This window comes from Gadus chalcogrammus, chromosome 6 (assembly GCF_026213295.1).
Source record: "Gadus chalcogrammus isolate NIFS_2021 chromosome 6, NIFS_Gcha_1.0, whole genome shotgun sequence".
Classification (NCBI taxonomy): Eukaryota; Metazoa; Chordata; class Actinopteri; order Gadiformes; family Gadidae; genus Gadus; species Gadus chalcogrammus.
This window is the reverse complement of record NC_079417.1, coordinates 1,473,142-1,486,635: the sequence shown is the minus strand read 5'-3', so window position 1 is coordinate 1,486,635 and position 13,494 is coordinate 1,473,142. Positions and strand designations below refer to the sequence as shown.

The following is a 13,494-nucleotide window of genomic DNA, read 5'->3' as shown; positions in this document are numbered from 1 at the left end:
ACCTCCGTGGAGAGGGATCATTAGGCTGCAGACAACGATAGCATGTAAATAAATGATCTTATTACGGATGGTTGCATGTTGGTGTGGACCTGTGTACTTGTACCTGCGCGTCTGAAACATAAACAGGCACATGAATGGTTAGGTTCAAGGACGTGTTGCTGGTGTGTGTTTGTGTGGACGCTGTCCCGCTGACTTGTCTTCATGTGGTTCCCAGAAGGTTGGTGCCGGGTGTCCTCACACAGCAGTCCTTGACTGATATTTGGTTCCTTACATAACTCCCACGTAGCCACATCGCATTAGCGCACACAGACCCCCCATTCATCTGGAGAGAGGGCCCTGTCCCCCAGAATCAGGGCTGAATACACGCAGTGTTAAACTATACGTAGTCAGATGAACCGGACCTCTGAGGGGCTGCATTCAACCAGAGGTCGAATAGGCGTCAAGGATGTCTGCTTAACTAGGTAGATCTGTCTTAACTAGGGATGTCTGCCTTAACTAGGGAGATCTGCCTTAACTAGGGAGATCTGTCTTAACTAGGGAGGTCCGCCTTAACTAGGGAGATCTGCCTTAACTAGGGAGGTCCGCCTTAACTAGGGAGATCTGCTTGAACTAGGGAGGTCCGCCTTAACTAGGGAGATCTGCCTTAACTAGGGAGGTCCGCCTTAACTAGGGAGATCTGCTTGAACTAGGGATGTCTTCCTTAACTAGGGAGACCTGCTTTAACTAGGGATGTCTGCATTAACTAGGCAGGTCTGCCTTAACTAGGGAGATCCGCTTTAACTAGAGATGTCTGCATTAACTAGGCAGGCCTGCTTTAATTAGAGATGTCTGCATTAACTAGGCAGGTCTGCCTTAACGAGGCATGGATGCTTTAACTATGGATGTCTGCTTAAGGTGACAACCTTGAGGTGGTGGGGATAGAGGAGGTGGTGGGGATAGAGGAGGTGGTGATGCGGTAAGAGGAGGTGGTGAGGGGAGGTGGAGGTGGTGAGGGAGGTGGAGGTGGTGGGGGAGGTGGAGGTGGTGGGGGTGGTGCAGGTGGTGGGGGGTCTTCAGTGAGGGCACTCGTTCAGGTTCTCCCCTTCCCGCTGCTCTTCTCCCCCTCGGCTCCAGCAGGTCTCAGTGAGCTTCAGTCCGTGGAGGGAGCAGACCGGCACACCTAGAGCCTCCACCTCCCAGTAGGTCAGCCGTTCTCACGCATGTTTCTGCTATTACTGGGGTAAAGCTGTGTATTACTGGGTATTATTGTGGTAAAACTTGTATTGCTGTGGTGTTACTGGGGTACAACAGTGTACTACTGTGGTAAACCTGTGTATTACTGTGCTATAACTTGCATTGCTGTGGTACTACTGCGGTAAAACGGTGGTTAAACTGTGCTATTACTATCTATTGCTGTGATATTACTGTGATATTACTGTGGTACTACTGTGGTATTACTCTGGTATTACTGGGGTATTACTGGGGGATTACTGTGGGATTACTATGGTGAAACTGTTGAATTACTGTTTATTACTGTGGTATTACTCTGGTACCCATACTGTATTTCAATGTGCATGTGTATTTTGTCATGTCCTATGCGTTAGATTGCGTACAAATTTTATTTTTAATTTTCAGTAATTCCCATTTGATTAATGAATTGAATAGCATTGAATGACTTAATTGAAGGAAACTACATATAATACAATTGCAAAATGTTGGGTATGAATAAGCCCCAAAATAATATTTAAAATATTTAAATAAAAAGGTTAAGCTATGGTTAAAAAGTTAATTTATTGACATGCATGAATAGCAACAATCCTACAATTGGGTTGCAAAAATTATTACAATTCTGAAGTGAATGACAAAGATAACGAAATACTGAAAATATTCTGTTTTAGTGACGACCCTGACCGAAATGAGTTGATTAAACCAATTCATCCATACATCCCATTTCCGCATTCCCAATGCACCCGTTGGGATCTAGTTGAGGTAGCATCCATACACAGTACAGTAGAGTAGTGTGAATGTACAGGAGTATCCAGTCTCCACCTGATGGACGGCTTGCCTCCTTGGTGAGTTGTGGATGTGTGAGGGGGTTATGTGGGTGAAAGAGGCAGTGTGCTCTGCTGATACAGGAGGGCTCTGTTGGGCCTCTCTACAGACCCTACAGCCCTCTCTCCTACCTGCTCAAACCGCCGCTCTATGGAGATTTACTTTACTCACTCCAATATCGCCGGTGAATCGATGCACAGTGGTCGCTATTGGAAACACTCGAGGGGTGTTTGTCTAGCGGTCCACGAGCGATGAATGTCACCGGATGTTTGAGTGAAGATATCATTGTGCTTGGTGGCCCTAAAAGCTTTGATTACAGAATGGGAAATTATAAACAGGATAAATAGATTTCCTAATGAGTCTAAACTTCAGTCTAAACCTGCCATTAATCTGGGCCTCAACCATGAATCTGCTGGGAGGTAATTAGGAGTAGGGTTAGTTGGGTTAAGGTTAGTAGGGTTAGTGTGAGTGGGGTTAGTAGGGTTAGGGTTAAGGTGAGTAGAGTTAGATCTGCTGAGATGGGTTAATCAAGAGAGTGTGTCAGTGGTGGTGTGCATGATGTGGTCGGTGAGGTCAGTAGTGAATGGGGGCTCTGTATACGCCTAGAGCTGGGTGGTTCACAAAAAAACGACTTTTCTGAAATGAAACCGTCTGCTTCCACCAAGTTTGACTTTTCTTTCTTTCTGAATTCTCCTCTAGGAAAGACTCCCGCTTGCTGTAACACAGAGGACATATACTGGACGGAACTTGTCCTTGTGTTCATATACCCGAGGCCTCCAGAGGATATCTGCTTCTGTTTCAAAATGCTGCTCTCTCTCTGTCTTGTCCTGCTCATCACTTCTGTCCCCGCCCGTCACACCCCAGCCAACGAGAAGAGGAACTCCACAGGAAGTGACACGATCAAATCCGATGCCACTGTCACCCCTTCTATCTTGAAATACATTCCCGCTCTTGCCAAACAGACCACTCTGGCCTCCCCAAAGCCAAATGTAGCAGACCAAACAACTCCCACCCCCCTGATGGTCAGGCAGAAACCTGTGGTGGTCAACGGGACAAAGACCACGAAGGTGAAGAAAGCGTCCGCGTTAAGCCACGCCCTCCCTTCAACCTCACCAAAGACACTGCCAGCGGCCATTAAGGACAAGCACGCCATTAATAAGACCAGAACTCCTCCCACTCGTGATGTCAAAATCATTAAAAACAAACTTGTTGCTGCTGTCACAGATGGTGCCACCAAAACCGCTAAAGACAAGCCTACAGCTTCAACAAATCAAACCACCTCGATCAAATCTCCTGCAATCAGCATTTCCGACCCAACCGTCTTTCAGGGAGTTCAGTCGACGCACACACCTTCAAGTGAGGCCGTCACAGAGAAGCCCGGCCTTATAATAACTAAACCAGCCAGCAAGGACAGGTCGACGACCTCAGTCAATCAGACCTCAACCAGTAATGTGAGGTCTGCCAAAGCCATCAAAACGCCCGCGGTGACCAGTGGGCCGAAGGACGCCGGGACCAGCGAGAAGTGTGACGGCGTCCACACCACGGAGCAGGAGGTGAAGCTGAAGCCTGGCTCTCCCCTGGTGGTGACCCATAAGATCAGCCTTGTGCCTGCAGGCTGCTCCGAGAGCTGCCAGGCTGAGATGGAGGCTCTGAGGATACGTGTAGAGCGACTGGAGAAGGAGATGACCGCTCTGAAAGGTCAACGTACGGATGGAGTCCTCTTTAACACACGCTTTCTTCATGAATGTTTTGCATGTGTTCGCTTTTAAAGTCATAATGTGTAAGATTTACTAATATATTATTATATTTAAGCAAAGTAAAATGATCTACTGCATTTGTAAAAAGGTAAATAAAGGGAATGAGTTGTGACACGACTCTAACGTGTTGGCTCAGGATGCTGGTTGTTGACCGCCCGCAAACATAGCAAGTAAAGAGAAAACATGTTTGCGTTGGTGTTTTCTTAATTCTGCTCATTGTCACTTTAAATACTCATGTGCTGCTTGTCTTCTTTTCTTTCCATCCAGGGAAGTGTCCAAACGAATGTAATGGAAATGGTGAATGTGAGATGGGGAGATGTGTGTGTTCGGTGGGGTTCCAAAGCCCTGACTGCAGTAGGTGTGCTCCTGGAGTCAACTGTGAAACAAGTGAGTCCGTAACTGGCTTCGCCATAAAACCCTGAAATATTTCCATGAAGTTAATTGTTTTTTAAAGTCATCACAGTGAAAATGGTTCACGCATTCCTCAAACTCAGTTGCTGTTGTTATATTTCAGAAGGGGACAAAGGGAAGGTCAAGACGAACGTAGAGATGGTGAAGATACCCCAGGACAAGAACACAAAGGCAGAGCAAACGCTTTCTCAGAAAAAAGAGCAGACTCTAACTCTGGCCAAACCTGGGAAGGTGAGCACAGTGAAAACCCAAGCAAGACAAGAGACTACCGCTGTCAAAATAAATACCAAAAACTCTGCAAGCGCCAGAAAGTCTGTCCAGCTGACCGTGGGTCAGGTTCTTCTGAAACACAAGGGCACGAAGCAGGAGGAGGCCCGTACAGGGAGAACTAAGGTCCTGGCCAGCAAAGAACTCCCACCCAAATCTGAAGCCAAACAGGTGATGATGAAAGAAGGGGTCATGGCTAAAGCACATGCTACCGCTGGCCAGCTGCAAGACCAGCCACAGACAAATGTGACATTGGGGGCTCAGGAAGTGACCAATGGTACTGCCAAAGTTCAGACTCTTTTGACCAAGGCCATTGAAACATCTGACGTGAAGAAGTCCCTACATCCTTCCACACTGGCTGAGAAAGATGTCACCCAATCATCTGCCCATACACTGATTAAAGAGGTCAAAACCGGGAGTGTTAACAATTCACATGTGGTGCAGACTGTTGATAACAAAAAGACTCAAACGACCAAGATCAGCTCTGGGAAAGCTATTTTAAGTAGAACCACTGCCGGTAAAGACAAGCAGACTGCTTCAGTGAAAACACTTTCAAGTGATGTTAAGCCTGCCCTCACATTGGCTAAAACAGTGCTCTCCACGGCAACAAAAAAAGTTGCTGGTGGTAACACAACAGGCAAAGAAAAGCAAGTGTCTGCAGTCGATCAGATAACCTCAGTTAAAACACATACAAGTGATGTTAAGCCTGCTCTCACAGTGGCTAAAACAGTGCTCTCCACGGCAACAAAAAACGCCACTGGTGGTAACACCACAGGCAAAGATAAGCAAGTGTCTGCAGTCGATCATATAACTTCAGTTAAAACCCATTCAAGTGGTGTTAAAACAGTGGTTTCAACCGCATCCAAAACGGTGAAAAACACTGGTACCACTGACAGCAAAGACAAGCCAACAACTTCGGTCAGTCAGAAGACTTCACTTAAAACATTGAGCGATTTGAAGCCTAACACAGAAACTAACATTCTTACAGAGGTTAGGACTACTCAGTCTAGAGTCACAAAGCCTGCGACAGGCAGGGGTACAACAACGATCACCAAAGACAAGTCTGCAACTTCAGTTTTGACAAGTGATTTGACAACTTTAGTCAATCAGTCTGCTGATGCAAAGTCAACCAAAGACACTCCAGTCGATCAGTTTTTGGTTACAAAGTCTTCTACAACCAACGCTACACTGAGCGCCAAAGACAAGCCCACGCCCACAGCCAACCATACAGCGGTGATCAAGTCACACGGGGATGGAAAGGCTGCCAAAACTCAGACAAGCAAGGTTGGCTCCGGGAAAGCAAAAGGTACACAGAAGAGCCAGACTTCAGTGAACGTGACCAGTGTAGAACATGGAGAGGCGTCCGCTAAGGAGACGCTCGTCCAGGTAACCGGGGATACGGCAACACAACAGCACACAAGCAGGAAATCCGGAGGGGGTCTGGGTTCTGTGAAGGTCTCCAACGTGTCCTCGTACAGCTTCACCCTCACATGGTCGGCTCCAGCAGGGATGTTCAAGAACTTTACTGTGATCAGGAGAGAGCAGAGGATGGAGGCTGAGGGAACAGTAGACGAAGAGGCAGCGGACGGACAACCGGGCATTGACGACATGGCAACCACCGTCTCAAAGAACACGACGGCAGGGCAGGCGCTGAAGGAAAACGCGGACGCAACGGCTTCTTCGGCTAAAGCCACCGGCTCCAGAGGAAAAGCAGAGGAGCAGAGAATCTCCCTGGTTCTTCCTGGGAATGTACGTGCGGTGGACTTCGACCACCTCCAGGCAAACACACGCTACCTCCTGCAGATATTCGGCACAGCCTCTGGGAGAAGGTCCAAGATCCACAGGACATCCATTACTACAGGTAAAAGTCTCCATCATGGGTTACTCAAATAAAGCCACACACACGCTAACACGCCTTGATGTTTCCCCAGGGCCTGAGCCGCCGACGGAGATGGTGTTCAGCAACGTGACCGAGTCGTCTGTCACGGTCTCCTGGTCTAAACCCAAGAGCGCCTTCACCGGCTTCAGGGTCACATACACCAACTCCATTACAGGTTTGGTAAAGTTGTTGCTTCATTCAGTATTACCCACCTCGATATGAAAACCCCTCATTCCATGGCTGTTCACTGTTCCTGATTCAATAGAAGCCTCTGTGTGTGTCTCATCCTGCCAGGCGAGAGCAGCTTTGAGGCGGTGGAGTTCCAGCATTCCCATGTTGTCCTGTCCCATTTGGGTGCCGGGTCCTCCTACATCATCGCCGTGACAACCAGCCAAGGACACTCCCAGAGTGATGCCCTCACATCCCACATCACCACTGGTACACAAGTTCACCTCAACCTGCTCCTGGACCAGACATAGCATATCCTAACCTGGTACCATAAGCTACTGTACATAGTACACCCTCACCTGCTACCATAAACTACTGCAGCAGACATAGCACACCCTCACCTGGAACCATAGCTAGTGTACCAGACACAGCACACCCTCACCTGGTACCATACGCTACTGTACCAGACATAGTATGCCCTCACCTGGTACCATAGCTAGTGTACCAGACATAGCACACCCTCACCTGGTACCAAATCTCTTTGCCCAGACATAGTTCAGCGTTGCCCGGTACCATAAGCCAACCATGATGTGTGTCTTGGTCTTTGAGAACGTTGAATTGACCCCATCTATATCCTCTCCCTGCAGTGCCCGCCCCTCCGTTGCAGTTCAGAGTGGTGGATGTGACGGACACCAGAGCTCTGCTACGGTGGACGCCGAGCCCGGGGAGAGTGGATCGCTTCATCATCAGCTACGAGTCGGCCAAGAGTGAGTTTGGAGATCCTTTGAATATACATTCAGGGCACTGAGCAGACTCTTTTATCAAAATCGACTTACAAGAATTTGAGAAACAACACTATGTCTCTGTTGGTACAGTAAGGATGCTCATGGAACCAAGTGCCAAGCACTAACAATCGCTAGGATACTCATTCCCGTATACAAGAATGCTAGCTAGGAAACGATGCTGCACAATGCTAAGTACTGTTCTTAAGTGTCAGGACGTACAACGTACAATAAGTGAGTAGCAGGGGTGGGAGGGTTAGGGGGGAGGCTGTGCAGAGTCTCTGTGAACTCTGAGTGATCCCCCGTCAGTCCCTAACGTGACGGTGACGGTGATGGTGTCGGGCCGGGCCGTGGAGCACCAGCTGAGGGCTCTGCAGAGGGGGACGGTGTACAGGGTGAAGGCTCTGAGCCAGAAGAACAGCTTCCAGAGCCAAGCCGTTTCCACCACCTTCACCACCGCCAGCAGTGAGTCACTGGAGTCCGTTATCTATTATATCATTACTATGTTACTACTGTATTATAGTGGGCTACATGATGATATTACTGTATTGTGTATTATAATGATGTAGAAACGGTGTTATGATTTTACTATATTGTGAATTGTTGTACATTTTATTACTTGTTGCATTTCATATTGTGCTCCCCAGCGGTGAAGCCCAGCGCGTTAGGCCCGCGTTCTGCTGTCATCACGTGGAAAACTTCCAGCATCTCCTACCAACGTTACAGGATAACCTACCATGTAGTAGGAGAGGAGAGCAAGGTGAGGCCCGGCTGAAGGAGGGCCTACCATGTAGTGTAGAGGAGACACAGCTATAAGAAGACCTACCATGTAGTAGGAGGAGTCACAGCTATAAGAAGACCTACCATGTAGTAGGAGGAGTCACAGCTATAAGAAGACCTACCATGTAGTGTAGAGGAGTCACAGCTATAAGAAGACCTACCATGTAGTGTAGAGGAGTCACAGCTATAGTAGGACCTACCATGTAGTGTAGAGGAGTCACAGCTATAGTAAGACCTACCATGTAGTAGGAGGAGTCACAGCTATAAGAAGACCTACCATGTAGTAGGAGGAGTCACAGCTATAAGAAGACCTACCATGTAGTGTAGAGGAGTCACAGCTATAAGAAGACCTACCATGTAGTAGGAGGAGACACAGCTATAAGAAGACCTACCATGTAGTAGGAGGAGTCACAGCTATAAGAAGACCTACCATGTAGTAGGAGGAGTCACAGCTATAAGAAGACCTACCATGTAGTGTAGAGGAGTCACAGCTATAAGAAGACCTACCATGTAGTGTAGAGGAGTCACAGCTATAGTAGGACCTACCATGTAGTGTAGAGGAGTCACAGCTATAGTAAGACCTACCATGTAGTAGGAGGAGTCACAGCTATAAGAAGACCTACCATGTAGTAGGAGGAGTCACAGCTATAAGAAGACCTACCATGTAGTAGGAGGAGTCACAGCTATAAGAAGACCTACCATGTAGTAGGAGGAGTCACAACTATAAGAAGACCTACCATGTAGTGTAGAGGAGTCACAGCTATAGTAGGACCTACCATGTAGTGTAGAGGAGTCACAGCTATAGTATGACCTACCATGTAGTAGGACTCAGGAGGAGTCTCAGCTATAGTAGGACCTACCATGTAGTAGGAGGAGTCTCAGCTATAGTAGGACCTACCATGTAGTAGGAGGAGTCACAGCTATAGTATGACCTACCATGTAGTAGGAGGAGTCTCAGCTATAGTAGGACCTACCATGTAGGAGGCCCTCCTACCTCTTGTGTGACCCAGCCTAATGGGAGGATGGTGTGTGTTTCAGGAGGTGATCTTGGACCCTACCGTCACAGAGTACCGGCTCACTAGGCTGCAGCCCGCGAGCCGCTACGTGGTCTTGGTTCAGGGGGAGAGGGACGGCCTCTACACCTCCGTTGTGACCTCAGAGTTTGTAACAGGTACTACAGTGATGTGTTCATGTTCCGGGGCCTGAGTTCCACTGGGTCTGGAACCGGCAGCCAAGGCGACCACAACATTCTGATTCTTCCATGGCCTCGATAACTAACTCAGTGGTAAATGTACTGCATTTATACAGCGCTTTTCTAACCATAGGTCACCCAAAGCGCTTTAAAATACTGCCCAACATTCACACACGCATTCACATAACGCTGGCGGAGCCAATTAGCAGGGCGGCAGCCAGCTGGTCAGGAGCAGTCAGGGTAAGGTGTCTCGCTCTGGGACACCTCGGCACTCCGGGGATCGAACCAGCAACCCACCTGTCACCAGCCAAGCGGCTCGACCTCCTGAGCCCCATGCCTCCCTTCTAAATCAAACACATTTCTTCTCTGTTCTGCACTCCTGGTCTCCTAGTTATAGTTGTGGCCTCACCTGTGGCTCCGATTGGAAGGAGAGCAGGAGCTTGATAACTTCATATGAACGTAAACTACAGAACCCGCCCTGTGTCGTCCTCGTTGCGTGACGACCCCCAGCTCACACGGTTCCTCCGCCCCAGGGACGCTGCGGTACCCGTCTCCGGCGGACTGCTCCGAGGAGCTGCAGAACGGGGCGCGGCCGTCGGGCGAGGCGGACATATACCCCCTGGGGAGGGAGGGCGGAGCCCAGCGGGTCTACTGCGACATGGAGACCGACGGCGGCGGCTGGACGGTGAGGCCGAACCCGCTCCGAACCCCCCCTCACCCCCCTCCCCCTCTGGTCCTCACCCCCTCCTCACCCCCCTCCCCCCTGCTCACCCCCTGGGTCTCATCCCCCCTCACCCCCCTGGGTCTCTGTCGTCGTCGTCCCCCTCCTCACCCCCTTCCCCATCTGTCCGTCCCCCTCCTCACCCCCTGGGTCTCACCCCCCTCCCCCTCTGGTCCTCACCCCCCCTCACCCCCCTGGGTCTCTGTCGTTGTCGTCCCCCTCCTCACCCCCTTCCCCATCTGTCCCCCCCCCTCCTCACCCCCTGGGTCTCACCCCCCTCCCCCCCTCTGGTCTCTCCTCACCCCCTGTCTGTCCTCACCCCCCTCCCCCTCTGGTCTCTCCTCACCCCCTCCTCACCCCCTGTCTGTCCTCACCCCCCTCCCCCCCTCCCCCTCTGGTCCTCACCCCCCTCCCCCTCTGGTCCTCACCCCCCTCCTCACCCCCTGTCTATCCTCACCCCCCTCCCCCTCTGGTCCTCACGTTATCCCCCCCCCCTCCTCCCCCCCTGTCCGTCTGTCTCCCAGGTGTTCCAGAGGAGGATGAACGGGAACACTGACTTCTACAGGAGCTGGAGCGAGTACAGAGTGGGCTTTGGGAACGTCAGCCAGGAGTTCTGGCTCGGTACGTCTAGAGCTACACCCGTATGGTCGTCACAATGTCAGTTACTCCACCCGTATGGTCGTCACAATGTTAGTTACTCCACCCGTATGGTCGTTACACTGTAAGTTACTCCACCCGTATGGTCGTTACACTGTTAGTTACTCCACCCGTATGGTCGTTACACTGTTAGTTACCCTTCAGTGTCTCCACATTACACTGTTAGTTACTCCACCCTTCAGTGTCTCCACATTACACTGTTAGTTACTCCACCCTTCAGTGTCTCCACATTACACTGTTAGTTACTCCACCATTCAGTGTCTCCACATTACACTGTTAGTTACTCCACCCTTTAGTGTCTCCACATTACACTGTTAGTGACTCCACCCTTTAGTGTCTCCACATTACACTGTTAGTGACTCCCTCTGCTCCACCTTTGATCCACGCGGCATTGCCTCCACCAGGTAACGAGCTCCTGCACCACCTGACCCAGGCGGGCTCCATGGCCATGAGGGTGGAGCTGCGGGCAGAGAACGAGACGGCCTACGCCCACTACTCCACCTTCAGCGTGGCCTCGGAGGAGAACCATTACAGCCTCCAGCTGTCGGGGTTCACCGGCACCGCAGGTGGGGACGACAAACATCTGGATCACTGCTGGGAAACAGCTGCTCGTCCACACTCACCTCCAGGGGCGTTTGGCCCTCGGCCCTCACGCTTTCACCCAAAGAGAATTAAAATAACGCCTAAAAAAAAAAAGTATGGCTCCTGTTGGTTGTCAGTTGAGGTCATGGGTAGGTAGGGAATTTATTTTATTTATTTATTTAATTTTTTCCAGCGGCAGCGAATGATAGGTAGGTTGTTTTCATTTAAAAACGAGAAAATTCGCTGATCCTTGTACAGAATGAAGAGGTGCTGTACCAAAACGTAATTATAGTTTGCCAAAAAAAAAAAAAGAATATATATATATTTCTTTTTTTTTTATAAAGCTCATAAAATAATTTGGGTCGCACATAAATTGACAGGGTCGGTCGGAAACCGGAACCAAACAAAAAAATGTTTTAGGCCTAAGTAGATTCGTCAGAAGAAAGAGAAAAATATATATATCTCTGTGGGTACAGTAAGGATGTTCATAGAACCAAGTACCAAGCACTAACCATCACGAGGTTAACCCATTCCCCGTGCACAACCGAGAAAGCAGGGATAAGATGCTACACGATGCTGAGAACTATCTTTAAGTGCCAGGAGTGCCTAGGAGGGGGGGGAGGCTAAGGGGGGAGCTATGCAGGATCTAGATGAACTGATACAGATTTGTTTGCCTGGTCATTCCCCGTATACAACAGGGATAGCTAGGATAATATGATGCTACATGATGCTAACTGCTATTTTTGAGGGTAAGCTACTCTTGAGCAGATGTTTAGAGCTAGTCCGCTGGCACCAGGAGGAGATGTGTTGAATACCCGAGGCCTCACTCCCTCACTGCCGTCTCGCTGAACCCTCTCCATCCCCAGGGGACTCCATGAAGTACCACAACGGCCGGCCGTTCTCCACCCACGACCAGGACCCCGACCCCCTGGGGATCCACTGCGCCCGGGCCTACATGGGGGGCTGGTGGTACAAGAACTGCTACAAGACCAACCTGAACGGGCTCTACGGCGTCAGCTCCAACAACCAGGTACACCTCGTCCACCAACGGGGGGGGGGGGGGGACGGAGAGAGGATGGGGGTGGAGTCTGGTCGGGTTCAAGCAGGGATAGGGTTAAGGAAGGGGTTAGCGTTAGGAGTTTCTGACGTCTTCTGTGTCTCTCCTTCCCGTCAGGGCGTGGTGTGGATCGACTGGAAGGGTAAAGACTCTTCTCTACCTTCCACTGAGATGAAGATCCGACCGGCCGCCTTCTCCCCGTCCACTGCCCAAGGCTGAGGCCGTCTGATACTAGCGGTTAAGGTCCGCCTCCCCTCATAATTCACATGGTTAAGCTCCGCCTCTTCCCCTCATAATACACACAATTAAGCCACGCCTCCCCACATAATACATTTGGTGAAGCTCCGCCTATTCCCCTCATAATACACATGGTTAAGCTCTGCCTCTTTCCCTCACACATGGATAGGCTCCGCCTCCCCTCGTAATACACATGGTTAGGCTCCGCCTCCCCTCATTATACACACGGTTAAGGTCCGCCTTCTGCATATTAAACAGTATTTTGACAGCTGCATGCCAAGTTTGTTTTGCTTTCTTTTTGCTGTGTCAACATCAGTTACTATTTTTTTTACAAAACAGAAAAGATAAACGTCTTTTTTTTTATTATTGATTTTATGTTTCACTCTGTGTTTTGTCTGTTTCGTTCCGGCTCGAACTCCACACATACTTTGTGACTTTGTTGTAGAAAGTGTTTCCATGAGCACCCAACCCCATTGTGATGCAGTTCATTTTGTCCTCTGGATCGCAGATTGTGATGAATAAAACCAAGAGTTTCTGGGCGTCAGGGCTTCTCGTCTCCTTGTTGTGTGTTCTCGTTGGTTCTCTTGTAAACACCGTCTCAAGTCATTCATCAACTCTGGTGTTTTAATGACCTTCAAAAGGTCCAAATGAGGTACATCGACGTACTATCTAAAATTTAAATAAAGAGTAAATCAAATATAAACAACAATAAAATACCAATAAAATACTTTTTTGCAATAATTACCTCATGGAATTCTACCAAATGAAATGAGTTCAATATGAAGTTATATTGTGTGTTTTTTTATCTACACCCGATTCCAAAATAAACGCCAGCCATGTGATCGTCCTTGGCCTGGTATCCTCGTCTCTCCGGGCCCCTCTCTTATCAGGCCGACACAATATTGTGGCGTCCTTGAGGGCCGCGGCCTGGGCCTGGCCGGAGGGAGGCGGGCTATAAGAGGAGCCGTCGGGC

General features: G+C 49.5%; 1 protein-coding gene across 1 annotated transcript; it reads left to right on the top strand.

Moving 5' to 3' along the window:
- Positions 1-2,434: 2,434 nt before the first annotated feature.
- Positions 2,435-12,503, top strand: tnxba (tenascin XBa). The gene is made up of 16 exons (XM_056592316.1): positions 2,435-2,450; positions 2,896-3,098; positions 3,360-3,735; positions 4,303-4,430; positions 5,634-6,327; positions 6,398-6,520; positions 6,640-6,783; positions 7,161-7,280; positions 7,605-7,760; positions 7,943-8,055; positions 9,114-9,246; positions 9,801-9,952; positions 10,513-10,609; positions 11,050-11,211; positions 12,094-12,257; positions 12,402-12,503. The coding sequence occupies exons 1-16, from the start codon at positions 2,435-2,437 to the stop codon at positions 12,501-12,503; spliced, it is 2,883 nt and encodes a 960-aa protein (XP_056448291.1).
- The last annotated feature ends 991 nt before the right edge of the window (positions 12,504-13,494 follow it).

Bases quoted from the DNA above. Each gene is read 5' to 3' on its own strand.
- tnxba (XM_056592316.1), top strand. The intron at 3,736-4,302 runs GTACGGATGGAG...GTTATATTTCAG, and splicing joins GACCGCTCTGAAAGGTCAAC to AAGGGGACAAAGGGAAGGTC. The intron at 7,761-7,942 runs GTGAGTCACTGG...TGTGCTCCCCAG, and splicing joins CACCTTCACCACCGCCAGCA to CGGTGAAGCCCAGCGCGTTA.